The sequence below is a fragment of the Anolis carolinensis genome, chromosome 2 (genome assembly GCF_035594765.1).
Source record: "Anolis carolinensis isolate JA03-04 chromosome 2, rAnoCar3.1.pri, whole genome shotgun sequence".
Lineage (NCBI taxonomy): Eukaryota > Metazoa > Chordata > Lepidosauria > Squamata > Dactyloidae > Anolis > Anolis carolinensis.
Window position 1 is genome coordinate 199,282,911 of NC_085842.1, and position 25,587 is coordinate 199,308,497.

Sequence of the window (25,587 nt, forward strand, 5' to 3'; positions counted from 1 at the left end):
TCCAGCCAATGATTCATATTTTACTATTATTTAGGTAAGTGAATGGTACTGCTCCAAGGCTGCAATCCTACATCCACCAAACTTTAAGGAAGCCCCACTGAATTTATTAAAACTTACTTATATGGAGACAGGAAGATGAATGTGCTGTAAGCTTTCTTTCCTTGTGAATTGTTATTAAACATAATAAGAGTCTTTGAGATCTGTCGGCTCCTATAATAACATATCCCAAACCTTACATACTAGATCAGCTGTCGGGCTGTAGCCTAGAATGACGTCAAGTGTCTAGAGTGCATTGATTGGCTCTAAGCTTTAAAAAAATAACATTTAAATGTTGGTCTGCCAATGGCTTGAGAAAGAAGAGCAAATTGCTTGGATTTCCTATCTTAGTTCTTTTTTCCTTAAGCCATCACAGGACCCCAAGAACACATTTTCACATTGAAGAGGTAATTATAACTCAGTCTTTGTTATCAATCTTTTTTGATTTTTGAAACTTAAATGTAATTGTATTTATTTTTTTAAAACGATCACTGCCAAACAATGGAGGGGTATAGGAATGGAGCAGGGGGGCAAAATTAGGACATTGCCCCTATCAAATAAGACTTCTGATTCCTTAATGAATTTTTCACTTAAGCACCAGAGTTCTAGCATTTCTCGCAGAGATATTGAAAATACTATTATTTTAATTAATACTACTATTTTTATTATCATTCCTCTTTCCCCTCAAAAATTGAAAATGAGATATTAAAAGTCATTCACACTCAGAACTCTTATGTTTTTAACCATTGAAATGCTAGAAATTTGAGAACTAATGAGAAAATTTCATTTGAAAATGAAGAATTCTTATCTGTTGGATAATATCCACATTTTGTCCAACCCAGCTATACCCCTGTTTTATATATTAAACAACACCCTTCCCTTTATATTGCATGACGTTAGAAATACAGTGTGACAGACAGAATACAGGTTAATGTATTAACAGCACAATTCAACCAGAATTGTAATCTTTTAAATCCCATTGGTTCCTAGAGGAGAGATATGAACTGATATATTATGGTGCTTAAATTGGTAAGACAATGGCGCATTTTGAAATGATACATTCAACTCCAATTTTGCATACTGCTTTTATCACCTAAATAAAGGCCAGCTATTGCTATAGTAATATTATACTTATTATTATAGAGCAAAGATCATGATATTTCATGGAAATATATAATTTATACTTAATATTTCCAGTGTATGAGAAAAATTTTTTATATGTTCCTGTGTTTTGAGATTTTTGAGGTTATTTTATTCAAAAACTTTCAGTTTTTAGATCGTATTAATTTTAAAAGTATGATAAATAGAACACTGATTGTATCCTTACAGACCATATTGAAAAAATGTATGTATGGATAGATGGATGATGATGATGATGATGATGTTTATTTATATCCCACTTTTAGTCTCCATAAGGAGACTCAATCTTTATGTAATCTTTATGACTTTCCCAATGTCCTTCATTGGTGCTGTAGCACATATTATCCCAATTTCCCAGATTTGAAGCACAGGCTAGAACATAATCATTCTTCTATTTATTCTGTTATGTAGATATTGTCATAGGATTCTCCAGTCAAAGATGTATACAAAAATCACATTTTGGCAAAATTGCATAATTTGAGGGAAATACATACAAAAGTATTACACAGTTCTCCCAAAGTATACATTTTTGTATGAATTTCTGTGCATCATTTGGGCATAGATAAAATGCATGCCAAATACATACACTAAAAGGATACATTAGGAAAAATGAATTAAAATTAATATGAATTTCTACAGATTCGAATATTGGAGGATGTCAATTTGTGCTTTAAAGGGTTCTCACTACTGGAGTTGTATTACATCTATTATTATTATTTTATTTTATGACACAGCAAACAAGATAGATATGCTGAATTTCATTTCACAAAATCACAAGTCGAACACTTCCCAAGTGTTTAGGACTGTGTGATGTATTTTCGGATGATGTGCCCAGATCCCAGTTGGCAGATCGCGATTTTGTCAATGTCTATTGTTTCCAAATGCCGGCTGAGATCTTTTGGCACGGCCCCCAATGTGCCGATCACCACCGGGACCACCTGCACTGGTTTCTGCCAGAGTCTTTGAAGTTCAGTCTTGAGGTCCTGATAGTGGCTGAGTTTTTACTGTTGTTTTTTGTCAATGCGACTGTCACCTGGGATGGCAACATCAATGATCCAAACCTTTTTCTTTTCCACAACTGTGATGTCTGGTGTGTTGTGTTCCAGAACTTTGTCAGTCTGGATTCGGAAGTCCCACAGTATCTTTGCATATTATTATTATTATTATTATTATTATTATTATTATTATTATTATTATTCAAACATTAGGAAGAACTTCCTGACTGTAAGAGCTGTTCAGCAGTTGAACTCTCTGCCCCAGAGTATGGTGGAGGCCAGGGCCTTAGCCAGAAAAAAAAATTCGGGGAGGGTTTTGAAAATTTGGGAGGGGGGTTGAACCCCTAACACCCCCCCCCCCCCCCCCCGTCTACAGACCAGTTAATATTTGCTTGAGATAGTGCCTGGAGGGACTCTTAATTTTTTGCGTCTCATAGACTTATCATGGGGATTTGGTTAACCAGTGAAAATTCATGAGTAAACCAGGGGTTTTTTTTAACCTGAAAAATGGGGGGGGGGTTGAACCCCTTAACCCCCCCCCCCCCCCCCCCGGCTACAGGCCTGGTGGAGTCTCCTTCTTTGGAGGCTTTTAAACAGAGGCTGGCTGGCCATCTGTTGGGGGTGCTTTGAATGCGATTTCCTGCTTCTTGGCAGGGGTTTGGACTGGATGGCCCATGGAGTCTCTTTCAGCTATGATTCTATGATACTACTACTACTACTACTACTATTTTTATTATCATTCCTCTTTCCCCAAAAATATTGAGACTAAAAGGGGCCATAATTTGAAAGAATAATACAGCTGTCTCTCCACACTTGCAGTTTAACTTTTGCGGATTTTATGATTTCTGGATTATTTGCTGTCGGCTTATGCCACTTGGTTCTATGCATTAGGAATGGTGCACATTCCCTTTTGCACTCACTAGTGTGCACAGAGGGGTGAGGATGGGATGCGGGAGCATGAGGAGGGAGAGTGGGCATGTGAGTATGTTTCCTCATGTGCTCACTCCCTTGAGCAAGCAGGGACAGTGGGTGAGATGCAGAGTTGGAAGAGGAAATATGTGTATGTGTGTTTGCTCATGTACTCACTTGCTCACTCACTTGGAGGGGGCGGCATGGGATGGGATGGAGTGTGACATGTTTGTTCCCTTGCATACTCAAACAGAAGGGGATTGGTTGGGCGAATGTGAGAAAGATGGGCAAATAGTGTGGAGGTCTACAGGGCAGGCAGAGGCAGCTATCCATAGACCTGAATACCACTTGTCCTCTGTGACCATTGCCAGCATCCTGCCTTCCCTCTCCCCCAAGCCAAGTGAGTGGAGGAACACATTTCTTAGAATTGAGGGAAGGATCTCTCCTGATCATCTCTGAGCATGGACTGGTTCACAGAGAGAGAGATAGTAAAGGTAAAGGTTTCCCCTGATGTTAAGTCCAGTCATGTCCGACTCTGGGGATTGGTGCTCATCTCTATTTCTAAGCCGAAGAGCCGGCATTGTCCGTAGACACCTCCAAGGTCATGTGGCCAGCATGACCGCATGGAGCACCGTTACCTTCCCGCCGGAGAGGTACCTATTGATCTACTCACATTTGCATGTTTTCGAACTGCTAGGTTGGCAGAAGCTGGGGCTAACAGCAGGAGCTCACTCCGCTCCCCGGATTTGAACCTGGAACCTTTTGGGCTGCAAGTTCAGCAGCTCAGTGCTTTAACACACTGAGCCATCGGAGGCTCAGAGAGATGCAATGTGCCATATAGCCTGGACCTGAGGCATGTAGGGATTTATAGGTCATAATTGGCATTAACAAACTGGCAGCCCATGGAGCTCTTTCAACAGAGGCATAGTACAGTCTCTGTAACCTGCTCCAGTTAACACTCGTGCTACAGTTGTTTGGGTTTGTAGAAACAAGCAAACAAATGGGTCGGTTTGTCATCCTAGTTTCACTTCTCCATAACAGTTAATCTTTCTCAGAAGTTCCTTTTGGGAAAACAGTCAATAAATCTTCTGACGCTCATACTCATCTCTTTGGCACAATCTGTGGATTTTGTAGTGCTCTGCTTTTCTATAATCTGTTGCAGCTTCTGATCTAAGAGTCTTTAGTTACTGCAGGTATGGGAATACTTCATACTTTGGAAGGAAAAGAGGACACTGTTCACGTCGTCCTATTCCTCTTGTGCATATACATTTAAAAAAGATTATGCTAACTTAAATTATATCTTGGCGACAACCCTAAGCACATTTACTTAGATGTTTCTTCCGGAAAAATTAATAGAATGAAATCAATGAAATCTCATTTCTCAAATGACACATTTGCATAATACATTTTAGACCTGGGTTATTAGGAAAATCCCTGAAGGAGCAGCCTGTTGGCTGTAAATGCAATTTCAGATATGGTAAATTGAGAAATTATTTTAAAAATGCTGAACTAAGGAACTAAAACTCGGAAGCCATGAAATTCAACCTTCTGAAAGAGTATCAGTTGACCTTCCCAGTTCACTGCACCCAGAAACAGAAATGTCTATAGCAATGAGACTCTGGAAAACCACCCTCAAAGTCCTCCTCCTATGAAAGTGTATTATGGCCCTTTTATCCACAGATTTTATATTGACGGTTTCACTTGTTCAAGCTCCAAAAAAATCACACAATCACACACACAAGGAAGCATTTCTGAACCTCTCTAAATCCTCCAGTGGGATTCTGTGGTGTGCTACTGACACAAGTATACTCAAAATCAAGGGTTTACTATTATCAATGATTTCAGAGGGTTTTTTTTTGAAAGTATTACCCATGGATAAGGGATTGCACTATAATAACAAAACAGATGAGCTTGAATCTTATGAGTAACATGTATTTTAGTTATCTGTAGTGATCTGGTGGTGAAGTGTGTTAAAGTGCTGAGCTGCTGAACTTGCGGACCAGAAGGTCCCAGGTTCAAATCTCAGGAACGGAATGAGTGCCCGCTGTTGGCCCCAGCTCCTGCCAACCTAGCAGTTCGAAAACATGCAAATGTGAGTAGATCAATAGGTACCGCTCCAGCGGGAAGGTAACGGCACTCCATGCAGTCATGCCGGCCACATGACCTTGGAGATGTCTATGGACAACGCCGGCTCTTCGGCTTAGAAATGGAGATGAGCACCAACCCCCCAGAGTCGGTCACGACTGGACTTAACGTCAGGGGAAACCTTTACCTTTACCTAGTGAACTACTATTCTTGGAATCAAGGACATAACAATATTATCTTTCATAATTCATATAATGTAGTGGGCATATGAAGTGAAACTTGGTAGTTATCTTTGTAGATACTTCAAAGCCAGCTTTATAGGTGGATTTTTAGACACATTTTTTGAATGAATGCCATTTGATTATAAGGGTTGAGCCTCGGAAGTAATGGATAACTAACAAGTACACAGACACACAGAATAACAAATGAATTACTTTCCAAATGGGAATGAATTATATTCAAAAAATAATTTTCTGTGCTCTGCAAATGTAATGCCAATGGGGTATTGTAGAAATGAAACACCTTCACATATAATATTCGTTCTTGCATGCAAGGATGCAAAATTACTTGAGCATCCTCAATTCTCTTGTCTGTAGTAACTATACAGCACACACACAAATGCAGTAATCATTCTCGGTTTCATTTCAGTGACAAGTTAATATAGGGCTTTTTACTACAGCCTCTATGACCACATTGATTTCCTATACTTCCTCCACAGATAGATAGATGATAGATAGATAGATAGATAGATAGATAGATAGATAGATAGATAGATAGACAGACAGACAGATAGATGTTTAAGTATTGGACCATAACTCTGAAGACCAGGGTTCAAATTCCTGCTTGGATATGGAAACCTATTGGATAAAGTTGAGACTTAAGAGATAGTATGCCTTGTCAATCAGTTCACTTTAGGGCCACCATAACTCAGGCAGGACTTCACAAGCAACTTGTTAAATTGTGTGAAATGTTTTTAGTTTGTTATGTTGATTGTTTTAAAACACTGTTTCCACCTTTAAATAATGTCAACTTGTATGCCACTCTTTTGTCTCGCAGGTGCAACTGGATTGTAGTGCAATGCCTTCTTGTACAGTGTGATGCTGAAGGCTCCATGGTGGCGAAGACTACTTTTGCAGTGCACGGTCACCACTATCAGGAATGCCTGTATTTGTTTCCTGAGGTATGTAGCAATCTGAACTTTATTTCCAATAACTGACTAGCATCCCTGTAGGCATATGTTACATTACATATCCAGAGTGATTTTAATAAACAATGTTCAGCATTCATATCCAGTTGATGACAGTGTAAGTGAAGTTGTTCATTTGCTAATTAAAGTACACAGAGTAGCATGTGAATGTGCATTGCCTCTGTGTGTTTCCTTTGTGCACGGTGTATTGCAATTGCATAACAGTCAGTCACTGACCACTATCAATATCCATTGGGCTAAATGGGCATCAAGTATAAGAATTGCACAATGTAACTTTTCTGGCAAGTGTTAACTCTGCACTGAAGAGATATATGACCTTGGGTTTTATGTGTCAGAAGAACCTGTCTCTACAAACAGCAGATCATGGGCAGAAGGTTTTGTTCAGCTACTCCCACTTAATAATAATAAAAATAATAATAATAATAATAATAATAATACTAATGACGAAAAACAACAGGAAAAACTCAGCCACTATCAGGACCTCAAGATTGAACTTCAAAGACTCTGGCAGAAACCAGTGCAGGTGGTCCCAGTGGTGATCGGCACACTGGGTGCCGTGCCAAAAGATCTCAGCCGGCATTTGGAAACAATAGACATTGACAAAATCATGATCTACCAACTGCAAAAGGCCACCCTACTGGGATTTGAAAGCATCATCCGAAAATACACCACACAGTCCTAGACACTTGGGAAGTGTTCAACTTGTGATTTTGTGATACAAAATCCAGCATATCTATCTTGTTTGCTGTGTCATAATAAAACAACAACAACAACTTTATTCTTATACCCTGACACAATCTCCCAAAAGGGACTCAGGCGGCTTACAGTACATATGTGACAAAATCTCATAGACACAAATAACAAATAATCAATCAAAGTAAAAACATAGATTAAAATAAAAACATAGTTAAAAATAACAAAACAGTTAAAAACACAAATTAAAAAAACATAAAAATATAAACCAGCTGCGTAAACAATACTCAGTGAAACCAGTTGCCGTAGTACAATGGGCATGATCAGGACATACAAGGGCCAGGCATGGGAGAGTGCAAGCAGCATAAATAGGGCCAGGTATTGGATAAAGTGAAGACAGCAGCATATTCTTGTCAAATCTAGGGACTGGACATTTGTGACTAGAGACTAGGTGTTGTCACAAGCAAGCTGAAACAACCAAATTTTCAGGTCCCTATGAAAGGTGGGAAACGATGGGGAGTGGGAGAGAGTTCCAAAGCCAGGGAGCTACCACCGAGAAGGCCCTCTCTCTCATCCCCACCAACTACGCTTGTGATGGAGGTGAGAGTGAGAGGAGGGCCTCCTTGGCAGATCTTAGAGCCTGCGCTGATTTATAGGGGGAGATGTGGTCTCGAGAATAAGCAGGACCCAAACCGTTTAAGGCTGTATAGGTCATAACCTGCACTTTGAATTGGGACTGGAAACTTATTGGCAGCCAGTGGAGCTGCTTTAATAGGGGCATTGTATGCTCTCTATAATTAGCTCCAGTTAGAAGTCTGGCTGCCGATCTTTGTACCAGTTGCAATTTCCGGTCCATCTTCAAAGGCAACCCAACACAGAGTGCATTAGAGTAATCCAATCTGGATGTAACTAAGGAGTTCATACGATGCAGATGGGGGATCATACGCTTCAATGTATTATTGTCAAATATGTTCCATGGCCGTAGAAATTTAGATACCAACAAGAACTTATACCATCCCTCCATTCTTATATATGGTTTTCAATATGAAGTGAGTCCTTAAAAATCCTCTGACTATAACCAAATCTGAGTCATAAGTTTTGTATGCTTTCTTCTACAAGAAGCATTATCATTAGGTGTGACGGATTTCATTTCAGTTTCTGACAATTTTTATGGAATATGTGTATGATGCAACACAATCATCTAATCAAATACAACCATGTTCCTGATTCTTGTGTGTATGTTTATTCAGGAACTGAAAAATGCAAAGAATGAAGCAACTCCTCCTATATCTCTGCCTGATAGGCACATCTTGGGCTGTGCGGGTAAGTATTTCAGGTTCAGCCAGTTTGCTAAATTATCTAGCCATTCATCTATCTACTCTCTCTCTCTCTCTCTCTCTCTCTCTTTCCCACTTTTTCTCCCGTGAGGATCCAAAACAGCGCACACCCTACATAAAATGGTGTGGCTCAAAACAAAATGAAAAATGTGTTTAAGATAATTAAAAGCACATCAAATCCCACACATTGCACTACCCAAGCAGTTAAAAATGGAAGGTATGTTTAAACAGAGACATTTCTCTCTCTGCTCTTCAATGAAAGGAGAGCAGAGAGGGAGCCAACAAGTCTCCCTTAGCAGAGAGATCCATAGCCTGGAAACAGACAATGAGAAAGCTCTGTCTTGAGTCCTTACCAGATATATCGATGAAGGTGATAAAACTAAGATTTTAGGGACATTTTAAGGGAGATACATCTGTCTTTCCTTTCCTTCCTATTTTCCCTTTTAACCTGACTGCGTAATAATGTTTCATTATTTTTTTGTTTTAATCTTAGTTGCGCAAACCCCGCAAGGCAGGATTTGGAAGTAAGAGTGAAGAAGTAAGTACCTTTTCTGTTTTCCCCCATCACCAGGATTAAAGTGAAGCACTGGATTCTATTAATTGTACTAGAGATGCCCCTTTAAAGTCCATCCTCTTAATGCAGTGGTTCTCAACCTGTGGGTCCCTAGATGTTTTGGTCTTCAACTCCCAAAAATCCTAACAGTTGGTAAACTGGCTGGTATTTCTGGGAGTTTTAGGCCAAAACACCTGGGGAACCACAGGTTGAGAAACACTGCCTTAATGGCATATTAAGATGGCATCCCACATATAAAATGGCAAAATCAAGGCTTGCCTTTAGGGGTGTGTGTGTGTGTGTGTGTGTGTGTAAATTCAAACCATGGATGGCTGAATCTGGGGATACAAAATATGTGGATACAAATCTGTGGTTAAGACTGACTGTATGTGTGATGTGATTGTCAACAATTTATTATCTAGCTAACCAAAGTACATGACATCCCAAACTCCCAAAGTATGTTGATGCTTAAGGCAAAGGTGAAGATGGTATCTCTTCCTATTTCAGCTAGAAAAGCCAATTAGCTTGACTTGAATTTTGTTTCAGCACTTTTAAAGGGACAGCACCCATCGGCAAACATTCACTAGCTTAAAGATGCCACTGGAAGCAGGGAAAGTAGAGATGGAGAAGTCAACATAGTGACAGCGGACAGCAGAATCCTAAAACAACAAGCTAGAAACAAAAGGTTTTCCATCAGGAGATGCTTTGCAAGATCTCAATCTGTTCAGGAGTTTGCAGGGCAGTTTTATCTCCTGACAGAGATGGTGTTCCCTCGGTTTAGGTGGCAGATTGAAAGGCACACATAGTTCTTTAATAATTCATCATTCTTTCCTGTCAACTAACCATTACTGTATAAGACCACCATCCCACTGCAGCTAATGTTAGGGCTGGGTGCAGCATTGAATTTGAGAGATAATCTAGCATTTAAAATATCTGAAGTACTAGGATCAGATTTTATTCTCACTGTTATAGTACTATGAACCCCCAAATGGAAAGCTAGGCTGGGCGGGGGGGAGGGGAGGGGGCCGAGCATTTCCTTTCAGAAATGATCTGGCAAAATTGGACTACCAATGACCTCATCATACCCGCTGTCCAATTTGCCACAGATCATGGCAAATCCCGTGGTGCCTGCCATGGGACATGGGGAACCTGTTGTCCCATGCCCTGTATTGCCTGGCTTTTCCCTTTCCCCACGTCATCACATAGGAGAAGCTTCTTCTCATTGATCCCAATGCAACATGAGAAGCCTCCTGTATTGCTGCTTGCATGGCATACACCAATTCCTCTGCAGTTTTGTAATGGAGCCCTGCCAGAAGCAATTCTACATCATGCGATGGTAGCTGGTGGCCTCCATTGCAAAATTGCAAGGGAACTGGCATATACTACCAAAAACAGACCCATCTGATGAGGTCACAAGACTTCTATGTAGTATATATAGAAGTATACCAAGTGACCAAGAAATATTAAATCAGATATTGTTGGTAAGCCTTTCAATTAATAATTAAGGCTGCCTGCAATCTATATTATGCACACTTGGACACTTTTAAGTACACATTATGCTTGCAAGTAGCGACATTAAAAACAACCTACCTGCTAGTGTTGAGCTCCTCCACTTTAAAAACAGTTCCAGAAACTCTGCATATTACTAGTAAAGTCAAGAGTAGTTGAATCACCATCAGTAAATGAAGATTTATATCAGTGGTGCCCGTGGGCCGGATGCAGCCCTCCAAGCTCATTTACCTGGGCCCCGCACTCAGTTTTAGACTTAGGCTCAGCCAAAGTCTGAAATGACTTGAAGGCACACAACAACAACAATCCTAATTAACTTGACTATCTCAATGGCCAAAAGCAAGTCCACACTTCCCATTGACATCCTGATAGATTTATGTTGGTTAAAATTGTTCTTATTTTTAAATATTGTATTGTTCTTTCATTTTTGTTGTGTTTCTTTCTTCTTCTTTTTTGCACTACAAAGAAGACATGTGCTGTGAGCATAGGAATTCGTATATAAAAAAATATGATAATTTGGCTCCTTGACAGTCTGAGGGATTGTGGACCGGCCCTCTGTTTAAAAAGTTTGAGGACCTCTGATTTATATACTGAGCTTATTAAGAGGAACCTCATCAGACTTACCTTTTTTAGCATCCTAGGATGCTAAAGGGACAGTTCAGCAATGGATGGGCATACTGCCAAGCACACAACATTGCTGGACTTCCTGTTGAAACCCCACCCCAAACTGGAGTGAAAGCATCGTAGGACACTTTCTTCCTAACATGAGAAGGCTCACTTCAGCAACACTTTAGTGAAGCCTCCTCCATGTGATGTGGGAAGCTGTTTTGCCCTGGAGGCTGGTGAAACAGTACTGGAGGGAGGATTTGTCTCTTACTTACCTTTTGTGTCTGGTGAATATTCGGATGAAATTCAACACAGCCTAATAGATATATATTTGCTTGCAGATGATGCAGTATGGTCCATTTGGCTATCTAAACTCACCTCAAGTAAGTCCATTCTTCTCTTGGCTGTTGCAACATATACTTTTATATCTTCCTCTCTTCCTCTCCATCCCTATGTTTAATAATTTTGAGTTAAAATTGCAGAAATTGGGGTGAAATCTCCTACTCTCACTTAAGTAGCTTCTACTATTGTTCATATTACACTGGACATGAAACTGGGACAAACTGCCATTTCTCCTACTGGGTCCAAAAGTCTCGCTGCATTGCTAATCCTGGTTTCAAAGGAATGGGCTGTTTGTTGTTTTATCAGTTAACTTCAGTTATATTTATATTCCATCTTCTCTCTATTGAGCTTTAATCATCATGCATAATTTGATACCCCCCGCCCACTTTATCCTTACAGCATTCCTATAAAGTAGATCAAAGTTAAAAAAAAAAGTGTAAGTGGTCTATGGTTCTCCAATGGGCTTCAAAGCTGAATGTAAACTTGAACCCAGATCTTCCAGTTCCCTGTCTAGCATTCCAACCACTGACCATTATTTGTTTTTTTTACTAATTGGTGGTATAGCTCCTACATATATGGCATTAAGGTTTTCTGAATTGTTTTTCAATTTTTAAACATTACATACACATGTTCATATAAGCATAGTGTGCCGCCTTGAGTCCCCTCTGGGGTGGAGAAAGGCAGGGTAAAAATGGGGTAAATAATACATAAATAGTGTGTGTGTGTGTGTGTGTGTGTGTGTGTGTGTGTGTGTATGGGGAGAGATAATGTTCTTGCATGTGTTACTACAATGTTGTAAAGGTAAAGGTTTTTCCCCTGATGTTAAGTCCAGTCGTGACCAACTCTGGGGGTTGGTGCTCATCTCCATTTCTAAGCCGAAGAGCCGGCGTTGTCCGTAGACACCTCCAAGGTCATGTGGCCGGCATGACTACATGGAGCGCCATTACCTTCCTGCCGGAGCGGTACCTATTTATCTACTCACATTTACATGTTTTCGAACTGCTAGGTTGGCAGGAGCTGGGGCTAACAGCGGGTGCTCATTCCGCTCCCGGGATTTGAACCTGGGACCTTTTGGTCTGCAAGTTCAGCAGCTCAGTGCTTTAACACACTGCGCCACCACCAATAGTGCTAATCCAATAGCTTTGTGGAGGACATTCTCTTTTACTTTGTGAATAAAGCATATATTACATTAAATGTTCAGTACTTCATTTTTTCTGCAAAGAAAATTAAAAACTTCCTTTTGCAACATTTCAGATATCAGCAAAGTGAGAATCATAGAATGAAGGGGAAGCTCCATATCTCTCTTACCACAATGTACCATTCAGCCATTAAATCTTCCCATGTTCTTTTTCTTTAAATTTCATTTCAGTTGACTCAGTTGGCAGCTTCCTTGTATGGCTATCGCTCAGGTTTCCCGCAGATGGTCCCTCAGCAGCCTACATTTCCCCTTCAGAGGTTTTATCTCTGGCCACAACAGATGCCAGTTCACCAGTCTGCTCGGCCGCCCCAACAGAAGGCTCACCAAACTCCAGTGCCGAAGAAACCTAACAGCAGGCCACAACTAAAGCCACGGTTGGTACCACAACAACCAAGATATCAACAGCCGCAACCCAAAATACATCTACCAGCTAAACAGCCTCCAGTTGCTACTCATCCTTTCCAGCCTCAGCCACAAACACCCATTCAGCCACCCAAGGGGGAGAAGCCGCAACAGCCACAGGTAAACAAGCAGGTTGAAGTTCTTATGCTAAGTTGCAATGTCTCCTGCAGCTCAAATATAGTGTCTCTTAAACAGAATCAGCACATGACATGCTCTACATTTCTCACGCACTCACTAGCATTTCTCCAGTCCAGGCCAAAGAAAGAGGAGCTGTATTATTTTTCTATTTGTCACATGGGGGTCAGGAGCTTTCATGAGGAAGAGTGGTGGCAACCTTATTTTAGGCAATGATGATTTTAATTAACAAAGAAATTAAAAAAAAATCCAGTTGTAGATGTATATGTTGCTTAAAGGACATACTATTTTGTCTTGTTCTGGAGTTTCATTTTGGTGATGTGAATTTGGGAGGACATAGGAGATGCCCTGTTTGGAAGCACAACTGGCAACAGTGTTAGTTTCCTTTTGGTACCAGGTCAAAACATGGTTTTTCATTACAAATCAAATCACGTTTTATTGATTAGCCCATCAACCATATCAAAACATTTAACACATACATACAACTTACAACAAGAAGTTAAAATAAACAAGCTGTTAACAAGATCCCGTTGAGGTCAAATATCTGCATCATCTCCACAGTTTACCCCAATTGATTCATATGCAATTCTCAGCTGTGTTGCTTTGAATGGTTTTTCATTACAGTCTCTGGGCTTAATTTAAGAATTTACATGGTCTTGCTTCATGTCAGCCTTTGGCCCCATCTATACTGACCATTTAATGCAGTTTGAAACCAACTTCAATTAATTGGCAGCTAGACAACAAGCTCCCATGAAAGCAGGCAAAAAGCCCTTAATGTGCATTAGTGCTTTGTGGTCTGTGTAATCACTATCCAGGCCTCAATCTGATTCCAGGATTTATTATATAATCATCTGCATAGAGAAACCACTTTCCTCAATACCTTCCACACAGCCATATAGCCCAGAATATCAAGGCAGAATAACCCACAATATCTGCTTTGAACTGGGTTATCTGAGTCCACACTGCCATATATCCCAGTTCAAAGCAGAAAAAGTGGTATTTTATTCAGCTGTGTGGAAGAGGTTTTTGAAGCTGAAGTGGTCAGTGTAGAAGTGACCTTAGAAAGCTCCTTGCCTTCTTATTACTCAGATATCACACATAGCCTTTTGAGTCAGCTATGTGAAAAGCAAGATTGCCATATCTCCTCCTGTCCATTTCTTCCATATATCGTCTCTTTAACCAACTGGAGATCTGGGGCAGGTAGGGAACTTGTGATTGTCCCAAAATTGCTGGACCACAACTTCCAACAGTGATGAGAATATTTTGAAGGAACAAAATAACAAACTCTTATCATCACTGTCAACCAAATACCTTGCTCACTGTAGATTCCATAATATCTTTTGAAAGCTCATGTTGTGATTAGCAGTTTAACAATAACTGAACATTATGCTCTGAACATTACCCACTGCTTTGAACATTAGGAAAAGATAAATACATGTCCCATCCTAAACCATCAACATTAATTAGTTTGGTTTTTGTTTAGCTTTGCAAATTTTAGAACTGATATGTTGGAGTCACTTTAAGCAAAACCCTAATAACTGCAAACATAGGTTGAATTTTTGCCTTTTTATTATAATCATTGCATAGTGACATTTGAGAGGATTTAAATGTATTATATCCCAATGATGTATTTTATTTTTTTCTCCTTTAGGCATTCCCTCCACATCCTCAACAGCCCTGGCAATTTCCACAGGTGAGATAGTATTTCCAGTTAGGATTAGTCCTATTAGCACTTTGACTGGAAATCACCAACAAATACCAGATGCTGGAGGTCTCTGAGTGTTCCTTGCCTAATAAAACCCGATGAAAGGTGACTTTATAGAGAAATGCAGGTATACACAGACATAAATTTAAAAATACCCGTGATTAGGTTATGTAGTAGTTCCACATCTGGACTTGCCCCGAGCCACTCCAAGTCCCCAAGGGGAGATGGGATGAGGTATAAATAAAGTTTGATTTGGAGACATAGCCAGATGCTTGTCCTCTCCTAGCCCACTCTTTGAGAGGCATGGATTGACCATGTGGGAGGTCTCTGAGACTGTTCTGAGATTTTTACACAGGTGCTGTGTAAAAAGGAGGAGAGTAACAACCACTAGATTGTCCGTGAAAGGAGACACACAAGCATAATGGGAATATATACATAGGTATGCCACTAATGGAGAGCCTGTGTGGTATTGTGGTTTGAGTGTTGAGCTATGACTCTAGAAACTTGAGTTTGATTCCCCTCTCAGTCATGAAACCCAGTGGATGACCTGGGGCAGGCCATCCATTCTCAGCCCCTGAAACCCCTGTGATAGGGTCACTTAACACAACAACAACAACAACAGAACGCCTTTCACAATGGGTGAGGGCCACAGTGGCACAGTGGGTTTAACTACTAAGCTGCAGAACTTATTTACTGGAAGGTCAGCAGTTAAAATCTGCAGGAGGGGATGAGCTCCCCTTGTTAGCCCCAGCTTCTGCCAACCTAGCAGTTCGGCAACATGCAAATGTGAGTAGATCAATTGGTACCCCTTTGGCAGGAAGGTAATGGCACTCCATGCAGTCATGCCGGCCACATGACCTTGGAGATGTCTACAGACAATGCTGGCTTTTCAGCTTAGAAATGGAGATGAGCACCACCCCCAGAGTCAGACGACTAGATTTAATGTCAAGGGGAAACCTGTACCTTTACTTTAATGTGAAGGGTATGATCTGTTATAGGCTTTATGTTAATACACTGGGGTTCACATTTATGTATTCCATCAGAATATGTAACGTAAGGAATGCTCATGCAGTCTTATCACTTCACTAAAAGTCTAAACCTGGACATGTTTCTTTCACAGCACAAGTTGTCAAGTCATACTTCAGAAATAGGCAATCAATCAATATGAAATATATAGTTTATTAAGAAGTACACTAAAATATATATTCTGATCTTGATGTGTATTTATACTAGCTCTTTGGTTGATTACAGTCTATATTGGCCGGTAAACAATGTGTATTTTTTACATCATTACTGTATTTCTAATTCTACAAGTTTACAGTGTATGTAAAAAACAATGGTCACATAATGATACTTTCAAGAAACACAAAAACAAATGCATATTTGTGTTCCAACCCTGTTCCACACATATATTATTATTGTCTCAGGTCATTTCCAACATATGGCATCCATAGGTAAAGGTAGAGGTTTTCCCTGACGTTAAGTCTAGTCATGTCTGACTCTGAGGGTTGGTGCTCATCTCCATTTCTAAGCTGAAGAGCCGGCGTTGTCTGTAGACATCTCCAAGGTCATGTAGCCGGCATGATTGCATGGAACGCTGTTACACTGTAAAATGAATGCAGTTTGATAGCACATTAACTTCCATGGTTATGTGGAATCATGGGAGTTGCAGCTTTACAAGGTCTTTAGCCTTTTCTGCCAAAGAGTGCTGCTTCCTGACCAAACTACAACTCCTAGGATCCCATAGCATTGAACCATGGCAGTTAAAATTGTATCAAACTGCATTTATTCTACAGTGGAGATGAAAGTGTAGTCTGATGCTCAAACTACTATACTATTCTTGCTCTCATATAAATTACTGGAGAGTAGTTTGTACTACTCTCTGCCTAACCCATCAGTCTTAAGTACAACCACAGTACAAAGTCTACTTTACTTTTTAGATTTTCCTTTATGCCTTCATGCTCAGAACTGTGCCTTAGCATCACAACAGGGAGGGGAAGTGGCATTGAGGAATCATGCCTTGTCCTTGTCTAAAGATTTGAAGACCTGTGTAAAATCCAACCATTGTTCATCATTCAAGCCACTGTGCCATGCAGATGTTTCAATTGCACAATCAAAATGTTGTATTATGACATAATATTGTTCTTCTGTATTATAGATTTTTGGTCATGGAGGCTTCCAGCCACAACTGTTCAACCCATATCAAGGAGTAAGATATTTAAAGTTATTTTTTCCCTCTGGGGAAAGGGGTGAAATTAAGAGGTCCAAATTATTGCACAATGATAGGCAAGGCTGCCATGTTAACTCTATGTTAATAAAACCACCATTATAATACTGAATAACATTCCCTCCCTCTAATGCTCAACTAGTCACTTAAATAAGGAGTTGCTTTTTGATATGTAATACCATTGGTTTATTGCACATTCATATATGTAAGACTTTGCTAGCTAGAGTAATAGCATCTACTAAGAGCTGCATCACATCACTCTGTTGACTTTGAAGTTTGATGCTTTCTTTGGGATGTCCAGTAATAATCAACTTGTTCAAGGGACATCCCATATCATTTTGAAGTGAATTCATCCTTGCTCAAACTAAAGGCTGCTTCTTGGTATATGTCAGTCTTTTGTGTGTGCACACAATGCATTTAATTATTAAGGACTTGTACATTCTGGACTATGGTATGCTATTCAGCAAATTTTAATGTCCTTTAGAGATGACCAGCTTACTATATCTTAGTTTCTTATGCTTTAAGGAAACTATAGAGTACAGGCCTTATGATGTTATCATCTATCTATCTGTTACTAGGATTTGGATTTGAGTTCATAGCTTAGAACAGTTACTTTTTTAGCTATAAAATTACCTGAATCCCACAGGCAACACATGCAGTAGCAAATCTGTCTGTGCTTAACAGAGCTGAACCTTGATTTTCAGAGCCCTTCTACACAGCCCTATATTTCAGAATATCAAGGCAGAAAATCCCACATCTGAGTAGACCCAGATAACCCAGTTCAAATCAGATATTTTGGGATTTTCTGCCTTGATATTCTGGGATATACGGCTGTGTGGAAGGGCCCTCAGACAGGCCATTTGCTGCTGGGCTTTTACTCAAAGCCTTAGCCATTTGATGGCAGGTACCAGAGTTACCAATTTGCTTTTCAGAGCTCAGGATCATATCCAGGCTACAATAGGGAAGCAGAACACCATATAGGAGTTTCACATAACAAAAGTGGTACAATCCATTACAAAAGAGAGGTGTCAGTAGGCTCAGGGACTAAACTGGTAGTAACTCAGCATACTCAATGGGCATGAAAGACTGTTGGAGGGGAATGAAAAAATAATGGTTAGAGGCCTGATCAGTAGGTCAGCCCACATGGCAGCATTTGTTTGCAATCCATTTGTAGCTGTCTAATACCTAAATAATTTCTCTTTTCCTGTGTCTTCAAATTTATTCTATTTTCTATTTTCATAGCGTATGCCATTTGGACGGCCACCTAACAGCGAAGAAGGGGTAAATATATAAAGAAATGTACTTGGGACAATGTGGGGTGAATCTTACAGATAAAGAGCAAGTATTGAAATTCTCCAACATGATTTTGCTTTGACAAGTCAATGATCACTTTGGGGCTATCATTATCATCTTCATTTAGACTATGAAGGAAAAACTGAGGGTGTGCAACATCACAAAGACATAAAGACTCTGAGGGAGGAAAGACCAGCTTTGCAGAAATTATTAATTCAGAAATTTGTATTTATCTCTGAATTACAGAGCGGAGTTCTGAAGCTTTACACACCCTATTGGAAGCCTGCACAAATTCTACCCCAGTGTAGATGTTTATGAAATCTTTTCACACTTGATATAACAAGTACTAGGAAACTTGCAGTCCATCAGATATGAGAAAAACTTCCAACATGTCTCAGCACTGGCCAGGCTGTTGTGGGCTGATAACAATTATTGTCCAGCTTGCTTACACATTTTAAAGCATTGCTTGATTTACAGAGACCTAGGGCAAAACTTTATAACAGGGCTAAGTATGTGGAATATTCTAGGTGTTAGGACAGCAACTCCCATAATCCTTCCAATGGGCTATGTAAGCTATGACTGACAGGACATCCAGCAACATTTAGAGAGCCAAATATTCCCAAAATTTGCTTTATATTATCCTCTGGTATCAATTTTTCATTAAACTCGGGAGTGCGGTAAAAGTTACATCAAGTTCAAACAACAATTAAACTATTATTTACAGTATTTATATTCCGCCCTTCTCACCCCGAAGGGGACTCAGGGCGGATCACATTACACATATAAGGCAAACATTCAATGCCTTAACATAGAACAAAGACAAGACACACACGGGGCTCCGAGCTGGCCTCAAACTCATGACCTCTTGGTCAGAGTGATTTGTTGCAGCTGGTTGCTCAACAGCCTGCGCCACAGTTTGATTGATTGCTAATAGAGTTATAATCGTTTTAATTTTTTTATTTTCTGTTATGTACATATAGAATCCCTATTTTGGACCTGGCTACCAAGGGATGGGCGGTCGGCCTCCATATTATTCTGAAGAGATGTTTGAACAAGAAGACAAAGAAGCACCCAAAGAGAGCCCAGCAACTGACCCAGTGACCAATTCAACTGACACAAACTCAACCGTATCTAATCCAGCCAGCCAAGGAGGGAATGGTACCATGTCTGGACTTAGTGAAAAAGCTACTGGAGCCAATTCTCCAGGCCTTCAAAACAATATGTTTAGTGGGAATGCAGTCTCAACACCTTTGCCTACTACTCAGACGTCAGAAGGAAATGGAGTGGCACAGAATGTCCTTGAACAAATAAGGCATAGGTCTAAGCTTCCAAATGGTGATGTCATTCAGAGTTTTCCTTCAGGTAGACAGCACTCCACTATGCAAGTTTATAATATCCATAAACCACATGAACATATGGAAAATATAAAGCAGAATTTGATTTCTAGAGGGAACCCCTCAATACAATCCGAAGACCCAACATATCCCATGGGTAATGGTTGGAATTCTAATCACAGAGGTAATATCCAAAACACAAATGTCAACAATCCCTCAACAAACACAAGACATATTCCATATGGGCAACAAGAACAACCTCATTACCCTGAGAGGAATGAATTCAGTCAAATAGACAGAGTGCCTTTCCCTAGCTCAGATCCTGTGGGCCAGTGGAATAAAGATCCGATCTACAGAGACAATGATCCAAAAAATTCTCCACCTGAAGGCCATCCTCTGGACCCACAGTTTAAGACAATGAGAATTGATAACATCTATAATGCAAGACAGGATGCTGAAAGATTCCAGCCTTCTGGAATGCACCAATCAAATGCATTGTCTCATCAGGGAGTAAATTTAGCCACAAGAAGAACTCCATTTGAAATAGAAACCCATCAGTATGATTGGAGAGAGCAACCCTTTAATCATATTGATCAGAAAAGAGGACAATTTCTATCTGCACAGACCCCTACATGGAATAATCGGGAGGCTTCACAGTTGTTCCAAGAAGCTCCTCCAAGACAGAGCTCAATGTATTCATCTGGTTCTTTCAATCAGAGGGAAATGCCCACATATTCAGGGAAAAAATCCTATAATCAATATACCCATCCCTTCCCTCCTAGAGCATGGGAGGACAGAGAACACTCTCCCACAATTAGTCCATCAGACCAAAGGGAAAGTCCACCATATCCTCCAGTTTCACCTTCAGATCAGATACAAAGGAACACCTACTACAGAAGAATACAGCCAGAGTATGAACCATATCCCAGGCAAGATCCATGGACCCGTGAACAACACTTGCATGATCCTGACAACCAGTACAGTAATTCTCCATACAATCCAACTCATCACCAGACATATCAAAAATATACTACAGAAAATCCACCTAGTGAAATAAGTAATTTACCATATCGGAAAATTAACCAGTGGACCCAAGAAGAACATTCTCCAGTTCACACTGCAGGACACTTGAGGCAAATGGAAAACGTGCCATATCGTACCAACAGTAAATTTGAACAAGGAGAAAGGAAATTCCAGAACGTAGAGTCAGGCTCTCCACAACAAAGGAACACTTTCCAAGAAGAAGCACAATATGCTGAAAGAAACACATGGGTCCCCCAAAGAGTGGATCCATCTGCTCAGAAAGAAACTGCACCCTACTATAATATCTATTCCACAGACTTCAGAGGAAATCCAACACATGTTGAAGACAGAGAGAGAATCATACATATGAATGCACCCATTTCCACTGAGAATGCTCCTAGAAGAAGGCATTATCTGGACAGAATGGGATATTCAGATGACTACCCAAAAGAACGCAGAATGATAACCTCACAATCGACAGCAAACCAGTTGTGCTGTGCAGATGACTCTCCAATGCCAAGGGAAAACAGACTGGCACCACTAAGAAGTGCTCCTCAATTCAGGCATGCTCTATGGGAAGCAAAAGAAAGCTCAACCTATCCAGATGGCAGCCATGCAAACTATGTGCGACATGCCCATTCCCCAGCTGGTATTCAAGCTAATAATCCTCTGAAGAATGGGGGGAGAGAACAAGAAGAACTTGGTGCATTCAGAGTGGAAAATGCAGGCTCAGAAAAGAGTCTGCCATGCTCTAACTCACACTTAAGTCAAGATAGCAAACAAGAAGCCAACCTCCAAAGAGGTTTATTCAAATTTAGGAACATGCCCTGCCATGGAAGCAACATTCGAGGGGACAGACACAATCCCCTTGCACATCTTGTAGGGACAGGTCAGTCCTTTGGAAGAGGAACTTTAAACTTTCTTCCTGAACAATTCCCACAGCCACATGGGATCCAAAGTGAAGCTCTTGTTAGTGAAGATGATGGGAAAGAATATGCAGCACTCGGGGCCAAGAGGATCCCGTGTTTTGGAAGCTGGTTAAAGCAGTATTTATCTAACACCGAAGTTCCATCTGATGATCAACAGCGTGATCCATTTTACGGAGAGAATCCAGTCCCAACTGAAAGGCCAAATAGCATACCACCCAAACCAGAGCCAATCTCCAGCAGCTTTCTATCTAATGGAGTAGAAGAAAAACCACTGAAAATCAATGCTCCAGAAGAGGAATGGGCTGAACTAGCCACTCAAAGTACTCCAGACTGCTTACTTCTCCAAAAGAAATAAGACTCTGAAACATGCTTCAGGTATTAGTATTAATGAAAAATGGTGATGGCATCTTCCTTCATTGTATGGATGCAGAAACGTATTTAGATAGTTCATATTTATACAGCTCTTAAGTCAGCTAGTCTTCAGCTCAAGGACCATGAGCTGATGTTAAATTCAAACTATCGTGGTGTTCCTCACTTTTTTATTTTTTACAATCTGGAACAGTGATCCCCAAACTCTAATTCTCCAGGTGTTTTAGACGTCAACTTCCAGAGTTGCCTTAACAAATGATTAGCAATTCTGGGAGCTGAAGAACTAAACCCTGGAAGACCAGAATTTTGGAAATACTGATCTAGAACTTAATGTGTATTAGAAAACCCTGGTTTCCAATCCCTGTTCTCTTTTCCTCTGCTATTTCTCTCCCCCACGTCCATTCTTTTTCTGTCTCATTATGCTTTCTGTATCTACAGCCCAGTGCTTATGCAATCTTTCACCTACTTGCCTAACTTACAAGGCAGCAGATGTCTCTGTTTCTCAACAAACCATTCCAAGGCTATGAAGGTTCTGCAGAAGAAAGCATCACATGGAGCTATGTAGAAGTCCTATGAAGAAATGAACATACCATGCTAGCCAAATCAAGGTGTATAAAACCCAAAGCAAGTGCTTTGAATCGATTTTCCTGCTTCTCGGCAGGGGGTTGGACTGGATGGCCCACATGGTCTCTTCCAGCTCTATGATTCTATAAGTCATTTTTGAACTACTGAGAGAAAAATCCCACAGGCCAACTATGCCGTAAGCATGCAGAGAAATATTTTTTTTTCTGTTTCTTTGCAACATATCCAGTTAGCTGCTTCAGGCAGTTCTTTCACTTTGTTCAATGGTGATTTCAGATTCCATCCACCTCCCCTGCTACTGCTGTGCATGCTTTATTTAATTGAATCACTGCTTTCCCCCAGAAAATCTCCAGCAATGCACAAAATAATATTACGTAATTTAAAAATGCACATTTCAATTCAATTTTCAGTCACACCAGTTAAAGGATAATGGTATATGCAGCATGAAAATATAGATTCTATTAGAAAGCCTGTTTGCTAATAATGCGTTAAAGAACCAATAAATTATTTTGTGCATAGATCCTTTCTGACCACACCGTGTACACAACAGGAACACTTTAAAAAACAACTCCAAATCAATGTTGAGCAAAAATTTGCATAACATTTCCTTGCTGGCGTGCAAATTATTGGTTGGACCCAAATGTACTTTTTCTCATCTTCTGATGCTCTTTGACATTAAAATGCATTTCTGATGGACACATTTCTTCCTTTCATGTGTGTGTGATTAATTTCACTTTTTCTGTTTTCTGCTGTCTTTTTGAGAGGAAAACACCAATTAAATTGTCAAAGTTTTAAATAGAAAATATGGGCAGAGTTTAATGGTGCTCTTGAAAGAGCACGATTAACTGACTTCCAAGGAAAATGGCCTTCTTCTGCTTAGGAGTAATGCAATATAGTCCTTCAGACAGCATAGTGCAGAGGTTCTCAGATGTTTTGGCCTTCAACTCCCAGAAATCCTAACAGCTGGTAAACTGGCTGGGATTTCTGGAAGTCGCAGGCCAAAACACCTGGGGACCCAGGGGTTGAGAACCACAGGCATAGTGGAACCTGAAAACCAATTACAGACAGCTCCCGAATTACAAACATCTGACTTACAAATGACTCATAGTTAAGAATGGGGATGAGACAACAGGAAGTGAGAAAAATCTACTCCTCCAAAGGGAAATTCACTCCTTAAAGAGTTATCATGGGGAAAGGTGTCTCCACTAAAGCTTTCTCACCAATCCTGTTTCCACATCAAGCCATTTTTTTTTTCAAAATCCAATTATCACAGAGACAGAAAGTGAGATGAAATCATCTGAACAGGGGCATAGACAGTAAAACAAACACCACAGGGGTGTTTACCTTTCCCTTTGCTATCCAAAGCATGTGTGTGTGTATATGTATGTATATGTGTGTGTGTGTGTGTGTGTGTGTATCTATATCTATGTCTATACCCTGTTTCTCCCAAAATAAGACAGGGTCTTATATTAATTTTTGCCCCAAAAGATGCTTTAGACCTTGTTTTCAGGGGCAGTCTTATTTTTCAAAATTGACTTTTTAAATGAACTATATCTAGGGCTTATTTTTGAAATAGGGCTTATATTTCGAGCATCCTCAGAAATGCTGAAAAATCATAATAGGTCTTATTTTCGGTGTAGGTCTTATTTTGGGGGAAACAGGGTATATATGGCTGGAAGTACACTTAAAATGTACCTATTCCAACTTACATACACATTCAGCTTAAGAACAAACCTACAGAACCTATCTTGTTCATAATTTGGGACTACCTATATTCATAAGAGGTAGTGAATTAGTTAATGTCAGACGGGATGGCATCAGGATAATGACCATGAGATAGGGAGGTGTGCATTCAAACCCAATGTAGCCATAAAGCTTGTTGATAGCATAGGTAGGATACTGGTTGGCATAGGACTACTGTGAGGATAAAATGAATAGCAGAGCCATGAATAGGAGCTTGAACTCCCTGAAGGAGAGGGGAAATATTAATCTAACAAATACATTTGTATAACTTAAAAAATTGCAATAGTTAAATCTTCTTAAATGTATTTAGGAAGTACAAAAATTATGAGCTGCATAATTATTTATCTGTGCAATTTGAGAAATACAGCAAGAAATGGTGTAATACTGAAATATATTCCACTCATGTTGTGCCTTCAAGTTGTTTCTGAATTATGGTAACCCTAAGGCAACCCCGTGATGAGGTTTTCTTGACAGGATTTACACAGTTTTGTCTCTACCTTCCTCTGAGACTAAAGATATGATGTGCTTCGGGACACCAATTAGGTTCCCATAGTGGAGTGTAATTTGAATCCTGCTCTCCAGAATCATAGTCTAATGCTCAAACTATTCTACATATTCCCCTTATATCCAGTCAAATAATAAATGTCATTGCTTTCAGTAAACTTGCTAAGTATGGTGGGCACTGGATCTGTTATTCACAACTTCCTGGAAGTATAAGCGAACAAGAATAATGATCACCTACATCTCTTTATGGTATGATAAATATAATGAAACTATCATGTTGAGTGTATCACATCCCTGCTATTAAAAATATACAGCAACAGCACTTAATGTGTAAAATGTAGGGAAAAAATATTATACTGTTGCAGCAAAATAGTCCAGGATTCTTATTTTTGTTTTGTGGGTAAGCTGCAGGGAGAAAAGGAGAATGAAGTAGAAAAAGAGTAGTTTTCTAAATGCTACCTGAAGAATTCAAAATAGGCTTTTCTCGATTCACAGCTCAATTTTTTCACCGCTATGCTAGACAACCCTATCAATTATATAGTGATATTTCAATCCCCATTCATGATGGGCACACCCACTGTTTCCTTCTTTTATCCAAGGTTTAACTAAACCCGCCCCCTTTAAGGTAAATCACCAATTTAAAATACACATACCACATGTGTGTAGGAGGAGGGTATATGAGTTAATATTCATTACAGATAAAAGTTTTATATTTTTTATTGTTTGGAGGT

The 25,587-nt window shown here is 39.9% G+C and overlaps 1 protein-coding gene across 2 annotated transcripts; it reads left to right on the forward strand.

The window, feature by feature from the left end:
* The first annotated feature begins 355 nt into the window (after positions 1-355).
* enam (enamelin) lies at positions 356-23,305 on the forward strand. Of its 2 annotated transcripts, NM_001291401.1 has the most exon segments (11): positions 356-443; positions 6,222-6,345; positions 8,316-8,388; positions 8,896-8,940; positions 11,412-11,453; positions 12,782-13,132; positions 14,799-14,840; positions 17,011-17,061; positions 18,322-18,360; positions 19,353-22,142; positions 22,189-23,305. In NM_001291401.1, coding segments are annotated over 8 exon segments (3,294 nt in total). In that variant the 5' UTR covers positions 356-443; positions 6,222-6,345; positions 8,316-8,325; the 3' UTR covers positions 22,014-22,142; positions 22,189-23,305.
* The last annotated feature ends 2,282 nt before the right edge of the window (positions 23,306-25,587 follow it).